Raw genomic sequence first — 24,140 nt, 5'->3', positions numbered from 1 at the left:
TGAGCCCTTCAAGTACAGATGTCTTTTACGAATATAACTGGAAATTCTTACAGAAATATATACGTAAAGCTGAAGGCAATTGTTTTAAAATCTAGTAGTTAAAATTTTACATCTGCAGGACCACTGGCACCACCACATCACTGCACCGCTAATGAACCACAGTGTTTTTGATACCCAAGAAGTATTATTAATCAGAACACAGTGCTGACGAGAATAATCTGGGAAAAATGTTTTTAAAGTTTTAGGCAAGAGAATTATATGGTTTTTCCTAAACTTTGCTGAAATGTCATTAAAAATGTGAAGAATACAGTACAAGTGATACATGCACTAAAGTCTGTGACAAATGGAAGGTTATACAACCGTACTGGTATTTCCCAAACTGTACTTCGCTCTGCAGACTCACTACATTCCTCTCAGTTAAGGGGATGCCAAAAGAATCCTCTCTAGTCTTTTGAACTTATGTGATATTCATCACAGACTGGAACGCGTATGAAAAATGTTATGCAAAAAATATGCAGAAATCATGCAACTTGAGGCAGAAAACTGTAACAATTTCTTCAAGCACAGTCATATGACCCCAAGTGTATTTAGGTCGCTTAAACTGAATACATCAAAACATTAAGCATGAATTGTTCTGCTACATATAAAGCATTTAAGTAAATGTCAGCATCATTTTAGAGAAATTTTAGTACATCTCTACCCATTAAATATTTTGTCATTAGTGCTGTAGAAATGTAAAGATTAACACTAATAGCAACACGGTCAGCCCAACAGGTCAGTAAAGTCAAAGCGTTACTATGGTTATGTGCAAATCTAGATGACAAGGTAGCATTTTATTGTGTTTGTAAAATTTACTTTGTATCTATGGTAATACTTTTTCTTGGTTGATTTCAGAAAACAATGATTTACTTTGCACTATACAATCTCCTTTAAATGTGTTTCAGCATAATGTACAAGTGAGTAAAGAAACTATAAATCAACACTTAATTTAAGTAACACCTTGACCTACTTAGCAAGAATTGGATCAGAGTCCTGTTTGAGTTAATATTGATTTATCCTCCAATAAGCAAAAGATCCCGTGTCTTCCTTGATTTAGTTGAGGTCATTGCTATGAAATTAAAAACGAGTAAAACCCATAATATAGCCCTCTCGTCTGTGGTAGAGAATGTACCATACCTGTGAATCCAGGAGAACAGAAGCACTGATAACCTCCAAGCCTGTTGATGCAGCTTCCTCCATTCAAACAAGGCAAGGTTTCACACTCATCTACATCCATCTCACACAGAGACCCATAGTATCCAGGTGCACAATTACAGAGGAATCTTCACAGAAGAGAAAATTGTGTGACTCAGTGGAAGCAAACAACATCATCTATTGTAATATTCTGAAGCTATAGGTATGTTCTGATGTCAAACTGTGGTCCCTAATCACCATCCATATTGAAATAATTAACAGACTCCTCTCATTTCCATGTTTCTAAAGCATGCATAGCAATTTAGTGTTGGATTTTTTTATTTTTTTAATTAGTAGGAAAATTGTGCTCAAAAATTTCAGCTGAACCTATAGGAAATGACATACAGGATAAAATTTTGTCAGAAGTCTCTGAAAAATTGTAGTGTTGTGGATACAAACACAAGATACAGTATTTTTTTCTTATTTATACTTAACTTTGTTAGTAAACACATTAAAAAACTTCATTGTTGGAAACTGAAGAGAGAGAGAGAAAGCAATCTAACTGCAGTTCATTTCTTCTATTTCACATTTATGCCAAATTTAAGAAAAAGGAGGAAAAGAACAAGTTGTGCCAACTTCCCTTCCATTTTCCTCTCAAATCACGTAAGAAACAAGTAGCTGAGCCAGCAACATTTGCTGACCCCATTTTAATAGAGAATCCGTGTTGCCTGCTGAAGGTCCCTTCCAAACCTCAATACAGTGAAGCACATTTTGCATTCAAGCAATTTTTTTTGATTTTTTATTTCATTTATTTGTAGTAACTAACCTGTTAATGAGATCAAGGCAAGTTCCATTGTTTTTGCAGGGTCCTGATAAGCATTCATTAACCTCCACCTCGCAAAGTGTCCCAGTGAAGCCATGCTGGCAGGAGCACCTAGCAAAGAGGACGTCATCATTTTACTTTTCAGTTTACCATAAAAAGATACCTGAAAAATATGGGGCATATTTTGGGAGGAACAAACCAAAAGTGTTTTTTTGTTTGCTTGTTTTTGTTTTTTTTTTTTTGTTTGGTTGTTTTTTTTGTTTGTTTGTTTGTTTTGTTTGTTTTTTGTTTGTTTTGTTTTTTAAGATCATTAGAAAGTTCTGCATTTCAACAAACTTCCTAAGTACAGTGACTTCAGCCTAGGAAATAGTATTTTCACTATTATTAGTTGAAGCCACAGATTTTGTGCTGACTCAGCTGTGCAGGGGCTCAGGGCTTGTCTTGACCTGACATGGTTTTTGTTTGTTTTTAGACCTACCCTGGAGCCAACTGACTGATGCCTCCCCTTGCTTTAGTTTCAGATCTGGGATTGGGACCTATGGAGAGGGTGTGACACATTGGGACAAGCATGGTGTTGCGAGCACTCACCCCTTGTGTCCATGGGGGCTAAGCAGTGCAAAGGAAGCAAATCACGATAATGAAACATACCAAAATAGCTCCAAGCAGGTAGAAGACTGAAAAACATAAAACACCCACCTAGCAGACACTTCCAAATGCAGGTCACTTGCGAAAACGCTGCCAGTTCTTCTTGAGAAAGATTGAAATCACTGATCCCAGAACCCAGACAGAGTTTGTGAGGATGCTCGTTACAACAAGGGCTAGATAACTGTAAGCTTTCTTACCTAACAATTTGAACTATAGTTTTATGAAGCTCTTTTGTATTAATATGGACATAAGTATTAGTATGTTTGTAACTGGATCAATAATAGCTGTTTTAATACATGATTAGGTTGTTAAAATTTTAAATAGCCTAACAATAAATTATTGGGTCCACACATATGGCATGTTCCTTTCCGACCATAAGATCCTGTATGTAACATAACATGTAATGTGTCAAACCCATAACAAAATAAGGACGCATTATAGCACCAAAGGGCAGCAAACATAATACAAGCAAAGGTTGAAAAGAATAGCTAAAAGCTAATTAGCAATTTATCATACTGGGTATTCCTTGCTCAAATAATTTCCCTCACCTGTAACTGTTAACCCCGTCCACACAGAGACCTTCATTCTGGCATGGATCTGAGATGCACTCATCACTGTTAACTTCACAGTAAGTACCTTCAAATCCTGAAAAATAGATTGTATTAACTATGAATGAGTGAATTCCACTGCACAATTTGAATATACGGATCAAGGATCTTCTTGGGAGTTGAGCTATCTGAGCTCAGGATCAATTTTGGTAACACAAGTGTCAGGCTTGAGAAAACTCAGCAACTGTAGAAGCTGCTAAAGAAAGAGCTGAGGAAAACATCAACTACTTCTCATGGGAGCACTTCAGCTGAGGCTCTCTGCCCTTTGAGCTGTGTTGCAGCCATGCCCGTGACCATGTATCAGTTCTGCACCCTGACTCTTGCCTCAGATCAGCTCCCTGGCTTGACCCTGTGCCCACTCAACTACTACAGATTTGACTGGTGATCTGGCACCTAGGCTGACCCTGGATACTGGAACTGGTCCTGTCCTGCTCACCTGACTCACATATTGTCAAGACGAGATCCTCAATGGTGAGGTTCCTGCCCTGGCACGCTTGGTTAGACTCCTGGCTCATTTTTGCTTGTGGAGCAGCTAGCCCTCACTGCTCCCTCCCTCACATGCTGCACATCAACTGCACATCAAGTGCAGCAAGCAGATGCCATCCTAAAGGAATTTTCTCCAATTATTTTATTCATTAGCTTCAACCAGTTCATCTCCAGAGACTAAAAGAAGCCTTATCATACTTTAATGAACCAGAAAGACCACATTTGGATGTAGCTCCTGGATACTGTGAAATGCAACCAGTTTTAAAGGACTTAAAAGGCTTTCTTGGGGCATGTAGGACAGTATCAGAAATGAAAAGCTAATTCAAAAATCTAGAGCATAATAAAGGTTAAGAGAGACCACATTTATCCAAAGCAGTCAGAAGATGAGAAAAACACATTTAGCTCGTTCTACTACTTACATCAAGAAAAAATATTATTCATTAGGATCTTATATGGAACAGCTTCTTATTCTTTTGTGATACTCGGTAATATCTGAGCAAGCATCTCCTTCTTAAAATACCACAGCTGTCATTAAAATACATAAAAAGGAAAATGGTAGACATTCATCATTCTGCTTCCACCTGACACCCCAATTGGTTATGGATGTTTTATAGTCTTTTTGAGGTAAATAATACTGAAGTGAAAACATAAAGCACCATTTAGACACATTTTTGATTGCAGTAGTACACACTATTCCAGCCCATGGCAAAATACAGCTACCTTGGAAAGACATAAATGAAATAAACATAGAGCAGGCATGGTATTTTACCTACTATTCCTACAAATGGAGAAAAATACTAGCTTCATTGCATAATTTAACCAGTTATTTATTTACTACATTATGATGTAATAGATGTGTTCAATCTAATACTGAATACTGTCTTTTTTTTTAACCAAAATAAATTAGCTCATCTTTTTTTTTTTAAAAAAAAGAAGTCAATCTTATTTTTCTTAATGATACATGCTAACCATAAAAGACACCAAACTATGTAGATGACATGTTTTGATCTACAATTTAAAAGCACTGTTCTGAATTCATGCAGCAATGCTAAACAACTTTAGCCATGCCGGCCATTTTTACAGATCTCAACAAAAACCGTTCGCGTTCAGCTAAAACTGTTTATCAGAAACACTCGAATCTTCTTAAAAGAACATAAAAATATCAGTGTTATTTACACTGTTTTATACATAATTTCTGGATGTCTGTGGTGTAGTATAAAGTCTGCAAAATGAGTATTTCAATGAAAGCAATTGGTTAAAAAGCCAATTTTAATTCACCGCTGATGTATGTTCTCAGAGAAAATTATGAAATTAAATTTAAATGTGCACATTTCTTGTACAAACAACAGAAAAACCTCAAAATACGTACTTTTATGTTAGGATCAAAATACTTGTACAATGTTTACAAATATATTTGGACAGCAACCAACCATACTGTTTTCAGATCCAAAAGACTACTTTAAATACTCACATGTAAGAGGAGTTGGCCTAAGGAAAGAGTTACCCTCCTCATTTACTTACACAGTGCTGTTAAAACTATGAGAGACCTCATGGGTCTAACACGCATGGACATGTAGTTCTTGTATTTTACATGACAGTCAAACATGATTTAAAGTGCGATGTAACACATTAGTAAATTTTGTATAACTTACAAATGCTGCCACACATAGCCAGGATCTTCTGGAAGACTAAAGCTAAGATCAACGTACGGTTGCAATTTTTTCAGTAATGTAGATGTTTCCAGATTGTTTCACGTGGGGGGGGGAGGAAGGAACAGACGTGTTTTCCATTTAAATCAATTTAAAATGTTTAAAATGTCAGACATACTACTGAATCTAACATTTAAGTTACAAAGAAACTTGCAGTACATAAACAAGCATTCACTTAGTGGAGCCAAAAAAATATACTGGAAGACTTAATTTGTAGTTTATATGGCAAATATATTTCATTCATCTGAATTACAAAACACAAAACCTTTTTATTTAAGCAAACTATTTTGTAAAGCAGCACATTACTTAAAAGCCCGAAAATATGCATGCTGCTGTAAGGTACTGTTACTCTAACAATATTTAGTATTATGTGTAGGACAGTAATATGCACATTTAAATGCAAGTACTTCCTGCTTTTGCTAGTGCAAATCAGTCAAGCTTCGGATCTAAACTGTAAATCAATAGCACATGTAAATGATTTGTTGCAGCTCTCCAGCCATATACTTTAACAGGTAGCTTTTCCACATTTCAAACCTGGGTGACACATTAAAAATGCAATTTTTGACCTTAACGCTTTTTATGTGGAAAACCTGAAAGCTTTCTGAACTCAGTTCAAACTACTCTGAACTTCTAAATGAAAAGCTGCATCTAATCAATAGGGAAGAGCAAATGGCACACACTGCCACTCTGGAATACAGAATTGCATTAGATACCTGCTCAAAATTTCCAATATTGAGTTTAAGAAATTATCCTAACAGGGATGGACAATCGAGCGGTTTTTCTTTTTCTTCCCCCCATGGGTCTGGCCATAAGGAGTAGATGAATGTCATTGTAATGACAAATAAATGTTTTTTATTTGCCAGATGTATTTTACATTATTTTTCCTACGACATTTAGGAAACCCAAGTAAGATAGGAATGGAATCTCATTGGTATTAGAGAAGTTTCAAATATGATCTTTTTCACACAGTAGTTATCCACTTCAATTTTCACAGAACTACCAACATCCTGTGAAAGTTTTTCCAACAGTATCAGTGGATGAAGCATTACTTAAGTTGGGATAGACCCTATTGCTCCTTCGGCTTCTCTGAAATACTGGAAATGGCTACTCTGTGTGATCTGCAATGCACAGTGTAGCCACACATCTGCTGTTATTATTATGGTCATGTTTGTTTGCTTAATCCATTTCAGAGAAATACCACAAAATTTACCTTCAGAGGCAACAAAAAGGACAAACTGCGTTCTTTCTCTATAAGCTCTCCACTGATTTACACACCAGCAAAGAATCATGGATTGTACTTGTCTTCTCATTGTGAAACACTTCTGAACCAATGTTTGCAAGCATAATCATAACACACAGCTGTGAAGTCTTTAAATTTTTAGATACAGTACTTTATACTGCATCAAAATACATAGTAAATTGTTTGACTCATTATTTGAGTATTTTATCAAGCAACTCTCAAGCAGCCCACTTCACCATCAGCTGAACCAATGTTTGTTTCATATGCACATGGTGGTTTAACACCAATGGGTAGCTAAGCACCACCATGCTGCTCCCATTCCCCCACCTCACCAGAAAAGAAGGAGAAAATACAATGGAAAAAAAAAAAAATGTAGGTTGAGATAAGGACAGGAAGATTATGCACCGATTTCTGTCACAGGAAAAACAGACTCGGCATAAGGAAGATTTATGTAATTTATTGCCTTTTGCTATTAAGACTAGAAGAGTAAGAAACTAAAAACATGTTCCTCCCCATTCATTTTCCTCTCACCTCCACACCCTGAGCAGGGCAGGTGAACAGGCAGTGGGAACTGCTGTCAGTCCCTAATGCACACTTCATCTCTGTCGCTCCTTCACAGTCACTCTCTGCCCCTACTCCACTGAAGGCTCCTCCACTGGGGGGCTGCAGCGTGGAGATCTGCTCCATTGGCTGCAGGGGGACAGCCTGCTCCACCAGGGGCCTCTCCACAGGCTGCAGGGGAACTTCTGCTGTGTGCCTGGGGCACCTCCTGCCCTCCTGCTCCACTGACCTTGGGATGTGCAGGGCTGGTTCTCACTGCTCTCTCCCTGCTTCTGTTGTGCAGCTTTTTTTTCCCCTTTCTTCAGTCTGCTCCCCCAGAGGCCCATCCATTGTCGCTCCCTGTCTTGGCTCTGGCCAGCAGCAGGTCCCTTTTTGAGCCAGTGGGAGCTGGCTCTGATCTGACATGGAGCAGCTGCTGGGCTCTGCACACAGAGGCACCCCCTCCAGCCCCTGCACTACCAAAACATCACCACAGAAGCTTAATACAGTGCATATTTACTATATTTATGAAATTGTCTAGTCAGTTGACACAAATATTAAATAGCTTTTTTTATTCTATGAAAGTTGTAATGACAACTACATCGTTCATTTAGTTCTTCTCATATACGGCTGCATTTTGCAACTCTTGATAAACTAGAGTCAGAACAACTAATGACTGGACTGTTAACTACATATCATGCAAGTTCTTTAATCAATATGTCATCTGGTACTAAGTCAGGTATCTTGGAATATTCCAACTATGTCAGTTGTGATAACCCTTTGTAATCTAGTCTGTAATCGTGACAAGCTTATTGGGAGAGAAAGTGATGCACGTGGCAGACAAAAACAGGGTAAGAAGACAACTGAGAAAATCTATCTCCATAAAATGCTTTCAATTAGATTTTTATATTTTACTATACTTCCTGTTTTGATAGTCCTTAATAAGTGACTGCTTTTTTTGAGCATGTATGACTAACTCATTCCATGAATTATGCCTTTTACCCCTTTTCAATACTGAGATATTTTCAGCTTTCCAAGATCTGTTAGCTATGCACTTTACTCTTCTGTTAGTTCCCTGAAGATTTGTTACGATTCCTAGCTGCAAGTTTCAAGAACCCTTGAAGATTCCTTCAAAGTTCCTTCAGAACCTTGGCTGCAAGGTTTTTGTATTCTTAAGAAACTATGCACAAATATCTTTTGAAAGACTTTTCTGGTGGATGTATAGAAAAGGTTTGAACTCTTTACAAATCATTTCTGAAAAAGGCTTCAGAATCAAACACACTATTAAAAGCTTTTTCCTATTGTTGTCATGAAGTTCAATATCATAATAGCACTCAATAAGCAGTTCACCTACCTTCACAATGACTTTTTTTAACTCAGTAATTTACAGTAACCTTAGTAATAAAGATCCTAAGCTATAAATAATGATGACTTCTACATCTTGTCTCTGTATCTTTGCAATCCAGCAAGATGAGTAATACTATTGTGGTGTACACTGAAATTACTGTTTTGCTGTCTTTGGCCCTTGATACACTCCTATACCCCCACCATTTTTATGTATAAAAGCAATGACTTCAAAATCCTACCTAAATTCCAAATTCAGTAGTGCTTTCACTGCAGCTTTAATTAGCTAATGCATTCTTCAATTCTTATGCTAGATTTTACAGAGATGTTTTGCAGTTAAACTGTTGCTCCATTCCACCTTACAAGTTCTTGTACACTGATGGAGAAATTGTGTTTTTTAAGCCATGGCCCAGGAAAGCTTTAAGTGCCTGTTGCGATTTTACTTGTTGCACAGGAAGACAGACAGCAGTCTGCTTTTTTCCATCAGTAAGAGGAAGATTACTCCCCCGATGTCCTAGGCCTTCCTGACAGCTCAGCAGGAAGAGACTGCATTTCCAACTTGGTCCGATTTTTGTACTTTTAACAATATGCATGTATTCTGTCTATTTCTGCCTGTTTTGTCAATTTAGTCTGCCAGCTCTGCTAGCCAGGCTGATGTCTGTCTATGTTTTTGTAACAATTGACTCAAAAATAGTAATTCTGAATGGTGGAATCTGAACAGCCATAGATTTAATAACTATTGCAATATAAGAAATTAATATTAGGCAAACCGACATCTGTATTACCAGTCTTTCATCATAATTGATGAACCTGCTGTAATTCATGAAGGCTTTATGTGCTTTGAAAGATAGACATTCTTGTTGCTTTCATTGAAGAACAGCATTAAATTCAACATGTATTTTCAACTACTCTGCAGTAAAGATTAGGAAACATAAACTACAGCAGTTTTTACCTGTTTTGCAAACGCACAATGGATTTCCATCGACTTGTGCCAAGCACGTTGAGTTGTTTATGCAAGGATTGTAAGGCAGCTCACAGGGACTGAAGCGCTGATGGCAAAAGTCACCAGTATAAAATGGAGGACAAATGCATACAAACTGTCCCTGCTTAACAGATTCATAGCAGGTGGCTCCATTCAAGCATGGTTCAGAATCACATTCATTTATATCTACACTGCAGTCTGGCCCTGTCCACCCTGCTGTACACGAGCACCTGAAAAAAATGAGAATGAAAACAAGAATGAAAACCAACAACTTAGCCCAATCAATTCTAACTACTTCAATTAAGCAAACAAACAACAATAAACAACAAAAACACAATAATGTTTCTGTCCATATTTTTTTTTTGCCAATTGCATCAGTTTACACTATGAACACAAGCCATATTTAAGTTCTTCTCCACCAGTTTCTTTGTGTGAAGACAGAATTACTTATTCTGAATATCAGGATTTATCCACCTGGAATTATAAGTGGTTTATTTAATGCTGACAGAAGCATCTGGGTATCTTTTCTAAGCTGTTAAACAACAACAGTAATTATCAAATCTGAAATTCAAGGTTTTTCAAGATTTAGGATTGGAAAGACATCTTTTCATGTGTGAAATCTCCAGGTACTGCAGTGTTTAAGATGAATCCTTTTTACAGGATGCTTCTTTTTTGTACGCTTGTGTGAAGGGATGATACTGACAACACAGGAGAGAAAAAATGAGCCAAACCCCACATTACATCTGATTGTAGAGAATTTACTTTCATGAACTACATAAATAACTGTTTCCATTTCCAACATGAATATGACAAGGTGCTAAAAATTCAAACAAGGATTACAGTTTGCAGATGATTTCAAAATTTGCGGAGAAAACTTCATCATTAACTGCAATAAAAGGTCTGTTCCACCTTCTACATACCTACCTAATGGATTCAGCTTCTCACTGCCTAAAGATTTAAATATGATCTGAGGATATTTAATTGTTGAAGTGAAATTTGTCCAAGGGCAGATAATATGAATGCAAATGCCCTTCTTAGTTAAAACACTATTTAAAGCCTTATTGTTCTACAAAGTTTTCTCACTAATTTCATTTCCTTTTTAGTATATTTTTGAGACAAACTGCTGTAATTCATGAAGACTATGCACTTTGAAAAGTACACATCCTTATTACTTTCACTGAAGATAGCACTGAATTCAACATTTACTTGCCACTGTTTTGCAGTGTAACAGACAATATGAAAGATTAACAGCAGCTCTTTCCTGGTTTGATTGATGTTGTTTCCAGGCATTAAACCATTCAAATATGGCTGGACAGTTCTACTCTGATGAGAGGACTTTTTCTTAAACAATAAATAGGACATTCAATGCAAAATCAATAGAATTAGGTAGCTCTGTTCTGTAGGGCATGGGTACTGCTTGCCACATGAAAGAACTTGAACCCTTTACAAAAAACAAAGGGAGTGTTTTCTTTGGAGTTGTTGATTTTCTCTGTGATTGGTTTGTGGGTACAATTTCTATGCCACATCAAGTAGTTACTACTAAGAAACTTTACAATTGGAAGTCTAGACTCTTTTAGCAATAGGGATTCAAAATCAGGTTACCATGTGTTACGCATGGGAAGAAAAAGTCCTTTTCTAAAGGTCCTTTTCATCTTCTAAACTCAGATAAAACGTTTTAAGAGTGCTAGCAAATACCACTGAAGTTTTCACATAGCTTTTTCTCTTTAGAGAAAAATGTAAATATGAGAGATGTTCTGCATCGAACTTTGTGTTTACTCTTGAACTGTTTAGAAAAGTTATAACCTTTTTTGGATTTATTTGCTGATATTTGGTGTTTAAATTATGCCAATTTTTTTAAAAGCAAACTACAACTGCAAGTTATACAAATAAAAACCATTCTGTGCACATACTAATCAACACCCCTTCAGGTATGAAGAACTGCTATTACCTGGGAAATTACTCGGTCTTCTGTCAATGTTCAGAAGATTTCTCTGCTATATTCAATAGGAGTATATTTAGAATTTAATTAGAGAAACTGTCTAAAAGTCCAAAAGAATTTTTAAGCCAAAGTATGTGGTATTTTTATATTTACTTAAAAACCTAAGGTATTGTATACTTTTAGATGATAAATTACTCTGGGCATGCGACACAATCCTATCATCTGCTAAATTCATGAAGAAACAATGCAGGAAAGAAGCTAAACATCAGGAAGAAAATACTGCGACCTGGAAAATGCTTTCTACGTCTTCTCTTAAGAACAAACAAAATTACTATCTTTATTCCTACATTAGCAAGTTGTAAATTCTGAAGCTGAAGTTTTTGTGAGACCTTTATTTTTCAAGAATGTTGACATTTGTGAAAAAAATCAAAATTTATAATAAAAACATAGCCAATCACTCAACAAAGCGTATCATGTACTTCCAGAACTATGAAAACATGACTTATAAATGTTATGCAATTATGCAAATGACATCTTATGCTTTCATTCCCTAATTGTATACTCCTGTGTAACTTTTAAAAACAGCTATGAGAAGATAAACCACCAAATACATCAGGAATCGTGGTATCCCACTGCTGTACTCTTTCTGCTCTGTATTTTACTATCAGTTCTAAGAAAAAAATTGACACAGAAAAAGCAAAAAAAGTTGAAAATAACTTGATGTTTTATTAAAACAGTATTTTAAACAGCACAAACTTCTATCAATCTGAGTAATTTAGAGCATCTTCAGAAAGAGGAAGTATACACAGATTTTACAACAGAAACAGATTTGATTAAAAAAAATAAATAAATAACTTGCCTTCCTCCAGAGTCTGTATTAAAAACTTCCTTTTAAATAAGTAAATTCAAATACCTGATATTACAAAATCAAATCATGTATGACTCCTTTCTTTAAATTATTCACTCAAGCAATAATATATACCTGCATGGTGCTGTGATTGTGACTTACGTGTAGAATTCTTCTAACCCAGAGATTAGCTTCTGTAAGTATAGTATTTTGACTTTCCATAGATTTCTCAAAGCTAAAAATTGCAAGCTGTAGTCATGAAAAGTACCTGGAAAAAAACTGATATTAAAGTTCCCACAACTCTGTAAGCATTAAATCATTTGCTTCTCGCTAGTTTGAAACCCTCCCTTTCTCACATTCCAGTGAGAAATATCTCGGTATCGCTTGCCTTACATACTACCTTATGAGTTTTTGGGGTGTATTAAATGTAACATAGCAAGACAGTCAAAAGAGGTGATTCTACTACTACGTAGAATTGGTGAGGCCTCACCTTGAATACTGTAGTATGAAAAAATATGAAAAGGATGTCAAGATACTTGAAAGTGTCCAGAGGAGGGCAACAAAGCTAGTAAAAGGTCTGGAAGGCACATCAGATGAGGAGAGGTTGAGGACACTTGGGTTGTCTACACTGGAGAAAAGGATGCTGAGAGGCAACCTCACTGCTCTCTGCAACTTCCTGAGAAGGGGAAGTGAAGAGGGAGGTACCGGTCTCTGCTCTCTGATAACTGATGACAGGATGTGAGGGAACAGCACAAAGCTGTGCCAGGGGAAGTTCAGGCTACATATAAGGAAACACTTCTTTACCGTGAAGGTCATCAAACACTGGAACAGGCTTCCTAGCAAGGAAGCCCATGCCTGTCAGTGTTTAAAAACCATTTGAATACTGCTCTCACTGATGTGCTTTAACTTTCGGTTAGCTAGCCCTGAAGTGTTCAGGCAGCTGGACATAATGATCTTTGAAGGTCCTTTCCAACCGAGCCATTCTAGTCTAGTCTAGTCTTCTCTATTTATTTAAGGAATCAAATCATAATTAGGAGTCTTAGAAATCAAAGAATGGATGATGTTGGAAGAGCTAGACTCACACTCAAAAAAGGGTCAACTACAGCTCCTCAGGTCTGTGCACAGCTGGGTTTTGAGTACCTCCAAGGATGAGAGAGTTCACAAGCACTCTGGGCAACATGTTCCAGTGTCTGACCACCCTCACAATAAAAAAGCATTTAATTGTGATTAAGTGGAATTTCATCTACTTCAGCTTGTTTCCACTTTTTGTGTCACTGGGTATCACTTAGAAGAGCCTAGCTCCATCTTTTCCCTTCCTTTCCATCAGTTACCTACTAAGAGCCGCTCTGAAGCAAAGCAATCTTTTCAGCATGCCAACAGGAACCACGATCTATTCTGAATCTCAGAATTCTAAAGTGGCTTTCTATCAATTAGAAAAACCCACTGGTGTGCTCATTTCTACCTACCTCAGCTAGAAGCTCTGGAAAAATGCCAAATCTTGACAAAAGAGGTAATGCAGATGATTATACCCATGCAAAACACATTTCAGAAGGAACCATTTTTGCTTTCAGATGTCTTTCAGCAAGAAAAAAAAAAAAAAAAAAAAGAAACTGGCATTTTAGCCCTCTGTATTTTGTACCATATTCAAAAAGTATCAATCAAAGCACTTGCCTTTGTCACGGATACTTCTAGAAAACAAAATGCTATATGCATGATGGGGGAAAAAAAAAAAAAAAAAAGAACAAAAAACCCACCTACAGTAAAACTGTTTTTTCCTTAGTGTTCAGTCAAAGATACTGAAATCTTGAGCTGAACCCACAGATAAACTGTGCCCATCATTCACCTGCTTTTTTATTTGATAGGATCTTGATCAGAAAGGGCAGGATGTTCAGTGAAGTTTAGGTCAGCCTGTTAGCTATACAGCACATGCAATAATGGTCCATTTACTGCAAGTCTGTATTCTCTAGTGCACTGAATCACATCAGCTAACAGCATGAAAAGCCGCAGTGCTCACTGACAAATTTATTCCTTGTAAGCTAGAGGCTACTGGATTGTCTGAAGTAGTAAAATGAGAGCTTGCTTTCCATACAGGCACGACTTTGAATCTGGAATACCATCCACTAACACCCATCACAAAGCTCCAGACATACATTTTCAGTCACCGCCGAAGCTTCAAATATTAATTTTTCTCTCTCCTCTGTCCTCCACAAACATTTTTCTTCTTCTATGAAAGTTTTAACACTCTTTGTTCCTCAGACAGCTGCATGACCCACCTGACATACTCCTTCAGCTTTCACCTCTAAGAGCCCTGTTAAGAGTTTATCAGCACTCTTCTGGTGCTCCTAGTTCTCCCTTCTAATGTCACTCCTAATCGTTCTTAAATTCTCACACCTCTCCTCCTCTCCCTTGAATTCTACCCTGAGCCTCTCTTTACCCTTATTTCCATATTCCTCCTCACCCTGCTTTCTTCCTAACGGTCTCCATTGCAAACCATTAAATTCATTGCCTTGGCTAGAACTGGGTTTCACATGTTTAAACTCTGTGCTGGGGCCCACTGACTGCTGCCTCCCCTTGAGCTTCAGCTCTTGGACCCCTCTGGGGCTAGTCACTGCCTGAAAAACAGCAGCCCTCTCTGGGCATGGAGCTGAAGGATGGGGGCACTACAAGCCTTCAGCTGGCCACCCAAGAGAAAGAAGCAGGCTTTTTACAGGGAAACTTAAACATAACCCCAATCACACAGCTCAAAACTGAAAATCAAATCCCAACCATATACCTAAGACTTTTTCTCCTAGCAAAGACCTCCAGACACCAGGATTGTGATCATAACACAGAGAAAATGCATTGGCAGTTGCTGGCTTTCCTATATGAGATTTTTTGCATTAGATAATTTTGACCATTAGACTGTTAAACTTTCATTGGACTAACAATAAATTCTTATCTAGGTATTCCCTGCATAATGGAGCATTTCTGTTCCACACTGCTGTGCAGGGAGCAGGTTCTTCCTGGCCTTTCCAATTAGGCAGTATGCTCGGGTACCCTGCAGCAAAGGCTGGAAAGGCTGAGTTAGACTGGTGATCACAAACAACTGCAGCGTGCAGGAAGGAAACTGGTACCTGCTTTGTAGCAAACATAACTGTAGCAGCAGTTTCAGAAGTATTTGCCTGCCTCTGCTCACCAAAACCTCATGTGGGCGTATGGATGGGTGTGGGGAGTGGCATTACTTATATACAAGTAAAGCCTTTTTCAATCAAGATGCTGTAGTGGGAAGGTACATAGAGAATCAAAAGGCATTTTTTGGTATATTTTAATAGTACACAGATCTCATCTCTTCAAATCCTCAAGAGAAATCAGCATCGTTACTGCCTACATTCCCTGCACTTCCTAGAGAAAATAATTTACTTTTAGTCGTATGAAATGCTCTCTTACTTTTCTCATCAGTGGGGAAGAGCAACTGACATTATCTACCCAGACTTGCGCAAAGCATTTGATACTGTCCCATAAAGCATCCTCATCTCTGAATTGGAGAGACGGATATGATGGGTGGACCACTTGTTGGGCAAAGAATTGGCTGGGTGGTTGCATTCAAAGAGCTGCAGTCAACGGCTCCCTATCCAGGTGGATCCCAGTGAGGAGTGGTGTCCCTCAGGGGTTGGTAGCGGGGCTGGTATCTTTGTCAGCCATGTGGACAGTTAGGTTGAGAGCACCCTCAGGAAGCTTGTGGATGACACCAAGCTGAGTGGTATGATCAACATGCTAGTGGGAAGGGATGCCACACAGGCAGACTCTGACGGGCTCGAGAAGTGGGCCCACATGAAGTAAGACCAAGTAAAAGGTCCTATACCTGGGTTGGGGCAATCCCAAACAAATACAGCCTGAGTGGAAAATGCATTGAGAGAAGCTCTGAGGAGAACAACTTGGGGGTCTTGGTGGACAAAAAAACAGCCAGAGATGTGTGCTCACAGCCCCGAAAGCCAACCACATCCTGAGCTGCATCAAAAGAAGCAAGGCCAGCAGGTCAAGGCAGGTGCTTCTCACCCTCTGCTCTCATGAGACCCCACCTGGAGCGCTGTGTTCAGCTCTGCAACATGTCCGGCACAACAAGAACATGGACCTATTATAACTAATTCAGAAAAGGGCCATGAAGATGATCAAAGACTAGAACATCTCTCCTACAAAGATAGGCTGAGGGGGTTTGGGATATTCAACCTAGAGAAGAGAAGGCTCCAGGGAGACCTTATAGTGGCCTTCCAGTACCTAATGGGGGCCTGCACAAAAGCTGGTGAGGGACTCTATTAGGAAGTGTAGTGATACGACAAGAGGTAATGCCTTTACACTAGAAGAGGGTAGGTTTAGATTAGATATTAGGAAGAAATTTTTTAGCCTGAAGGTGGTGAGGCACTGGAACAGGCTGCCCAGAGAAGCTGTGTATGTCCCATCCCTGGAAGTGTTTAAGGCCAGGCTGAATGGGGCTTTGAGCAACCTGGTCTGGTGGGAGGAGTCTCTACTTATGGCAGGGGGGTTGGAACAAGATTATCTTTAAGGTCCCTGCCAACCCAAAACATTCTGTGGTTCTATGACATACAGTCTGACATGCAAAACTGTCAGGTTTTGGTGAAAAAGAAATGCATGAATAAGCATTGTTCTAGTGCTTTCAAAGGAGGCAGGACAAAGTCCCTCCAGAATCTTCCTGAGAGACTGTGGCTCAGTAGGGACTCAGCTGCAGATCATGAGAAGGAAACATCTTAAATGTCAACATAGGCTTTACTGGTACACAGCATTAGCACCAGGTTGAAATTAAATGGAAAAGACAAATTAAAAAATGGAGCAGTCTGTAACTCTGCTCCAGCACAGTATGAAGAAACATAGTGGTTGTTAGCAGTTTTTATGAAACTAGTTGCTTACTCTATTCAGTATTGCAAAAGTAATTAGTTTTTATTTTGCTATTTTGTTTTTAAATGTACTTTTAACATAGAACATACATTAATCTTTACAATATCTTCATAAATAGGAGGAGCAGGGTAGAGCAGTGCTCTTGTTGCCCTTTTCTAATGCCTGCCAGAAAACTTCTGGTTACATGAGTTAACAGGAAGATCTTTTCCATACCAAGGCTTTCTATTTCAGGCACGTGAACTGAATCATGTGGTTCAGTGCAAACTATCTCAAAGGTCTACCTGTCTGTTGTAAGGAGTGTTGAGCGCACTGTGAAAATATGCCGGTATCGCAGCTTATGGGACCACTATTTTTTGTTTTAGGAATGGTCTGTCTTCTTGCTTGCATTTGTCCTGAGAAACTCGTAAGTTATTCAGTTAGAACTCAAGTCAGAAATAAAGTAAAAATACATATATTGCATAGCAATTCAGATAAATTCCAGATGTGTTTAGGTGCTGTCACAATCAACAATAGCATGTCAGTAGGTCAGACATAAGGCTTTGAGAAATACTAGGACATCCCTTCATTATTGCAATGCCATTAGTCATCACCGCTGTTTGTAAACTGAATTATCAGTCTGAGCATAGTGACTGACCTTTCATCTTCTCAATTCAGGGAAGAAAGCGGTATTAAACTACCATTTCTTTGTTAGTCAATAAAATAGTTCAGCTCCTTCAGGCTGTCAATCTGGCAATGGAAGTTTCATTAGCAGTGAAATAAACAATAGCTTGGTTTGATTTATTTTTTCAGCGGTGAAGTTCAGGGCATAAAAAGATTAAAAAAAGGAAAAAACAGTCAAGAAGCTCATCCATATGAGCTCATCCATTACCCAATGGTTCTGATTCGCCAATACCTTCAATTCCCTAATGTGTGTCACAACCAAGCAATAAATATCTTTCCAAACCGTGTAAAGGTATACAGCAAGAAAGTGGCCACATAAGAAATACCACCTCTTCCCCTCTCACCTCTTTCCAAAGGATTAATCAATAGGTGAGTGAAGAGAAATTTGTCTTTCATGAAATTGATAGGTGAATATCAATTCAGCAATTAAATTATAAAAGATTCTATTTGCCTTTTTTGGTTGTTAGAATAATGATGGGAAACTGAAATTAAGGAAAACAGAACTGTTACCTCTGGAACATATACATCTAAAATTCCTAAATATAACAAATGTAGATGCCAGCTTATGGGAAGCCAAGGCACCACCTGCACTCTTCAAGTTGAACTTGAACCAGGTACTATGAAGGAATATGTAAAATACCTGGGGAGTAGTACCAGGTAACAACAGATTAACTCTTCATTGTGCACCTCATAGTTCCAGGCTTCTGACAAGTTTCCATCATGGAACGTAAAATATATGCAATAATAAGATGACACAGTGCATGAACTGTAAATACAATGCACCTTGCTGCTACTCTACCTCGGATATATAATTCATCTCTAAAAGAACTCTGCAATAAAATTTACACCAAGTATGGCCTAAGATACTTGGTCAAACTGGCTGAAACAACTTTCACTCTTTCTCTAGGCCCGTACTGTACGGAGGCTGTTGAACACTATGCAAGTAAATGTGTTTCCTAAGTTAACACTACTACTTGCAAAACAATATATTATTTATTTTGTATACTTTCAAACTATTGATATAACTCAATTACCGCTTTGTATTATTTATTCACCAACAGCAAATACAAAGCACTGAATTAATACAAACTAGGGTTTAATCCCAGTAGTCAGTGCCATTATCTATAAGGAACCACATATTGCTGGTGATAATTCACTGGCGTTCAGTGGAAATGTGAGCAACACTGAGTACTCTGAGTTGTTTAGGCAGTAGGAAACTAATCCAAGTTTTACAATTCTACAACTGATGTTATACCTCATGAGAGAAAATTTCAAGAATCCCACCAAAAGACATGTAGCACACCACTGCAAAGATGTGCAGTAATTCTGACTGGAATACCATTGCACATCCAAGGTATCAGTGATTGAAGTAACAGTTAAGCTGAGTTGGTGTGTTCTGTGCTGTGCTACACAGTACCTAGAGCTCTGCCTTCTGGCCTGCATTGTGCTTTATTTATCTCCAGACCACAAGGCAAACTTTGCTGGTTAAGTGTAATACAGAAGTCCAGTACATGAGGCTGCACCAGCTGTGGCCTTGCCTTTCTTCATGTAAGACTGCAGTAACAAGTTCTCATGTGGACATCCTATTTGGCAGTACAAATGATGAATAAGGTTGTCTCCATGTAAAAAAATCCTGTAGGAACCTGAGTCACCAAACTAGGCTAGCCTTTCCATAGACTGGTTCTGCACACATGGCACACCGTGCTCTGACTGGAGACTGGAGGTCCATTTGATGCTGCACAGCTTGGGGTTCCCAGCACATGATGGGACCTCTAATTATATGTACTAACTTCTCTTTCCTTATGGCCTTATCTCCAACCTAGGACATTCTGAGCAATACATGACAGTGTTTGAGTGCCTTTCATACTAGAATCATAACAAAACTGCACCTCCCTGTGCAAATCAACATCTTAGTCCAATTTAAAAAATGATAAATGGGAATGGGTACATTATAGTCTCACTGGCTGTACCTATGCAACAGAAACTAAGCCTTTGCACTGCCTGTTCTGGACATCCCAGTCCATGCTGGGATGACACAGAAGGGCGAACAGAGGCCAAAGGCCAGGCCTCCACAGTGTGGCACAAATGGAGACAATCTGTGAGGCAGAAAAGTAGGTATAAATCTAACATAAAACACAGAAGAGTCTCTGCCTGTTTATCTTCTATGGCTACGTAGGAAGCAGCTTGTGAACTTAGGGTATCCCAGATACACAAAGGATGTCTAGACCAAGACCAAACTGCTTTCCTCAGATTTGCAAACAGTGTGTAGCAGTTTAAATAATTCAGGTACTTTTGAAAACTGAATTATACGTTGTTTTTTTAAACTATGCTATCTTCTTCAGTTTGACATGCCACAAATCCATGGTATTTGAGAGGCAGAGGAATATATTCCTCCACTAAAGGCAGCCCAATACAGACTTACACAAATTTCTCACAGAACTGATAATGATTTTTTTCCCCAATATGGATAACAACTTTTATAATTTTACTAATTATAACCATAATAAATGCGTTTATTTAGTCTTTGTATTGCTGAGCATGACACAAAGATGATGGCTGTCTAAAAAAAGCAGGAATAAAACAACTACATGAGACGTGTAACTTCTAATATTTATTGTATTCAAAGCATATCAGAAACAGAAAGCTCTGTAACAACTGCTTGATTTCTCCTTGTTTTTTACAGTTTTCAAAAGCTAGACCTGTAATTTCAAAATGTATTCCTGATGCATGCTGAAGATATTTGTATTTTCTCATTCAGAAGACAGTTTGAAATATCTTTTTTCTGCTTATAGGTTTCTGGATTAGAAATCAGAAGGATTAACCCCTTTACACAGAAAACATGAAGTACAATACAAATAAATAAATAAAACCTGCAAATAAAGTATGCTGAACCCCTTCATGCTTGTTCTCAAAGCTGGAAATAAAGTGGATATTGACCCGGAACTGGAGGAAAAGGATTTGGGAGGTAAACTGCTGGAAAGAGAGATAAAAAGATTATGTTTCTGCTACTGTAATAGTATATAAGTGTGCCTTTTGAATGTTTGATGTGTACAGAAAAACTTCAGAGGGCTTAGGTAGTTTTCATTCCCTTCCAGCTTAATTGCTTCAGCCTTTTTATCCTTGTCCTTTCTATATTTTTTTAGGATGTATTTTCTTTCTTCTGTGTTCTTTGGCTCCCATAATCCTCTGCTCACATTATTTCTTTTGGTAACAATAGATAAAAATTTATTCCTAATATTCTGGGTATTCAGTGATATGACACAAGGAAAAAAATGTTTCAGAGGAACAAATAGATCAAGTTGTATTCGCTTGTTTTCCAGATATTTCTTCCTTAATCCTCCTCTACTTGAAGCAATGAGTTCAGGCAATCACAATGTAACACTCTGCTCAAGGAGACAGCAAGCTGTATGTCAACCTTTTACTTGAAACTCTACTTCAACTGTAATGCACAGATTTCTGTTTTAGGAAGCAATTATGTCGTAAAAATGATCTTTCAACTTTCAACTCCCAATTTTTTAATGAAGCTAAATTTGAAAATTAAAAATCCTCTTTTTTTCATTTTCCGCGTATCAAAATACAAGACAAATCTTACACCTTTGGATTGGATGCAGCTTCCAGTCTACTGGACCACAGATACATAGTGTATGTGGTTCCTCCATGTATCAATCAAGCTATTTATCTTGAGAAATATTTTTGCAACAAATATTCCTATTTACAAAACCAAATGAAATTAAATTATGTTTCAGTTGGAAATTGTTACAATAGTGAAAAGTTACCAGCAGAACTGACAGTAGAGAGCAGTCTCATTAGAAAGAATGTTTGTGTTTCAAAGAGTGCAAACATTGAATACTTTTAATTAAGACATAAAAATACAAGTAAAACTGAGCATTATTACTGTCATTTATGTCATATGGCCTGGTACCAGTAAATACAGTATGGCTTGACATCAGTCTTAATTATAGATCATGACCGAATAGAAAATTACTAAAATGCCTCCAGCCTCACTTCCTGAAACACATTTTAGATGTAGCAGGAATGCAATGAAACTGAAAAAAAAAAAAAAAAAAAAGGAAAAATAATGGTTTTTAGGGTATTGCCCCCCCCCCCCCCCCCATTTGCTCTACAGATTTGGAACCACTTAATGGGTTCAAGATCTTTTAAAAAATTACTAAAAGATTAAAAGTTACCAAGCCGTCCCTTAAGAAAAAAAATGGAACTTCCATCTCCTACAGTCTCTGAGCTACATCGGAAGTGCATCACAGTCAGGTGAAGACTTTGGAATGCAGCTTAGGTAGTTAGCACACAATACAGAGTAGAAAGATCCGACTGAATTCATGTTAAGTATATAAAATTAATTTTCTGAGCTGCAATGCTAGTTCTCTGAATTACTGTGGACCCCATGCGTGTTGTCCATGCATTCTGGCATATGAAGCTGCACTTCTGAGTAACATCATTTATTACTTCAAGCTTCAAAGACTTCCTTTTGTTCCTGACAAAATGGTAAAAGAAAGAAGAGCTACATTCTTTGCCTTTATGTCCTTCATCCTGCACTGCAACAACAATCTTTACAACAACAAAATAACTTGAGTCAGACCAAGTCTGCCAGAGCAATAACCTCTTTGCGAAAACACAGCATCAGTAAGTAGATGTTACAGTGAACCATAAGTAGAGCATCTACCTCCAGCATCTTGGATGGTACTAATTCACCTTGGCAGAGAAGGCACAAATACTATTTCACTCCTTCAAGAACCAGAGGGCATCAGTTGCTATGCGGTAGCCAAGAAGCTCATGTTATGTAACATTAGAGCTCACATGTTGTAAAAATCAATTATCTGGAAAACTCTCCGTCTTTGAAGGATTCCAGAACAAAAGGCTTCCATGTCCCTTGCTGCCTGCTTGCTTATGCTCCTCCATCATAATTTAATACCAGCGTTTGATGAAAAACCTGGCAGTACCCAGTTTATTGCTGCACCTATTGAAATTGGTATCTTCGGCTCCATTTCCAGCTTAGAAATCTCTTACTTTCTGCTAGCCTTCAGCATAAGGCATCTATGTGATTCTGGAAATTATCTCAATGCCTCTTTTCAGTCTAGTGTTCCTCTGATATTTTCTCAGTTGCAGGTAACTTACTGTGTTGTAGCACACATGAAAGGAAGAAGCATGGTACACTGAAAAAATACAAGTTGTCACCTGAGAGCAGGAAAGAGCCCCTCTGCAGGAGTGGCATTTAGACTGGGAACATTTAGCAATGCAACAGCAGGTCTGCCAACTGACCTCAAAGCTTTTCACCTAGTGTACAGAGATGGCACTGAGTACCAAAATGAAACATTAACTCCTCAGGCAGAGTGCTGACAGCATAAGGTACCTTTTTCTCCAGGGGAGTAAAAGAGATCTTCCTTGGTCTGTTCTTTTTACCACGGGCAACAAAGGAAGACCGAGTTAATTACAACTGCTAATCCTTATTAGCAATAATAGCACAACAACATTAAGTGGTAAATGGCATGCTGCAACTTGAAGGTTTATGAAGAAACAGTGATACTGAATATTACCCTGAAGATAGGTTACTGAGATATTTAGAAAATTTGACATGAAAAATTAATAACTGAACATAATGTACAGCAATTCAAACATCTATGCAAATTACCTCTGCATAACAATTTGAATGATTTATACTGATGAGACAAAAAGCATGTCCCTTCCCCATGTTTCTGTTTCTGAACTCTAAATACACTTGTGCCATTTAAGCAAGATGTCTTTATCAGCTTTTTTTCAGTGTTCAATGCCTGTTTTTTCCAGTCACTTCAAGGATTGTCTCCTGTTCTCTACTGTGGGTCTACTCAAGCTCCAAGATGGTTTCTTTTGTGATATACCATCTTTGCTCAGTCTGACAGCAAGGCACTATCAATTCCAGGAATGAAAGCAATGGCATAAGGGAACATGTCTCAAATAACTTATGTTCTTTTATTGCCCCAAAATTCCAAATATAGAATACATTGGGATACATCATGATACATCATTGGGAATCAATTAGGTGCCTGTAAAAGCATTAGGTGCCTTGATAACCGAGGACAGCTGTGGCATTTCTACAGAATCCATCAGGACAACGCTTAACAGTATAATACCCATGTTTATGCATTTTAATAGCACTAATCAAGTATCTTCAAAACTCATTAGTAGCTAAATATTCAAAGTTCATGTGGCGAGTCATTTAGCATGTGAACAACACACAATGCTAATTTCAACATTATAAACTC

At 38.0% G+C, this 24,140-nt stretch overlaps 1 protein-coding gene across 3 annotated transcripts in view; it reads right to left on the bottom strand.

The window, feature by feature from the left end:
* Window positions 1-24,140, bottom strand: part of EYS (eyes shut homolog) — a 723,774-nt gene that overhangs the window by 478,091 nt on the left and 221,543 nt on the right. For all 3 annotated transcript variants that reach the window (XM_084512624.1, XM_084512623.1, XM_084512622.1), the window contains 4 exons: window positions 9,521-9,780; window positions 3,190-3,286; window positions 2,000-2,107; window positions 1,177-1,322 (listed from right to left, as the gene is read on the bottom strand). In XM_084512624.1, the coding sequence (XP_084368750.1) occupies window positions 1,177-1,322; window positions 2,000-2,107; window positions 3,190-3,286; window positions 9,521-9,780 (611 nt within the window). The remainder of the gene's footprint in view (window positions 1-1,176; window positions 1,323-1,999; window positions 2,108-3,189; window positions 3,287-9,520; window positions 9,781-24,140) is intronic.

Source organism: Aythya ferina (genome assembly GCF_964211825.1).
Source record: "Aythya ferina genome assembly, chromosome: 3".
NCBI classification, from domain to species: Eukaryota; Metazoa; Chordata; class Aves; order Anseriformes; family Anatidae; genus Aythya; species Aythya ferina.
This window is presented reverse-complemented; position numbering and strand designations above follow the sequence as displayed.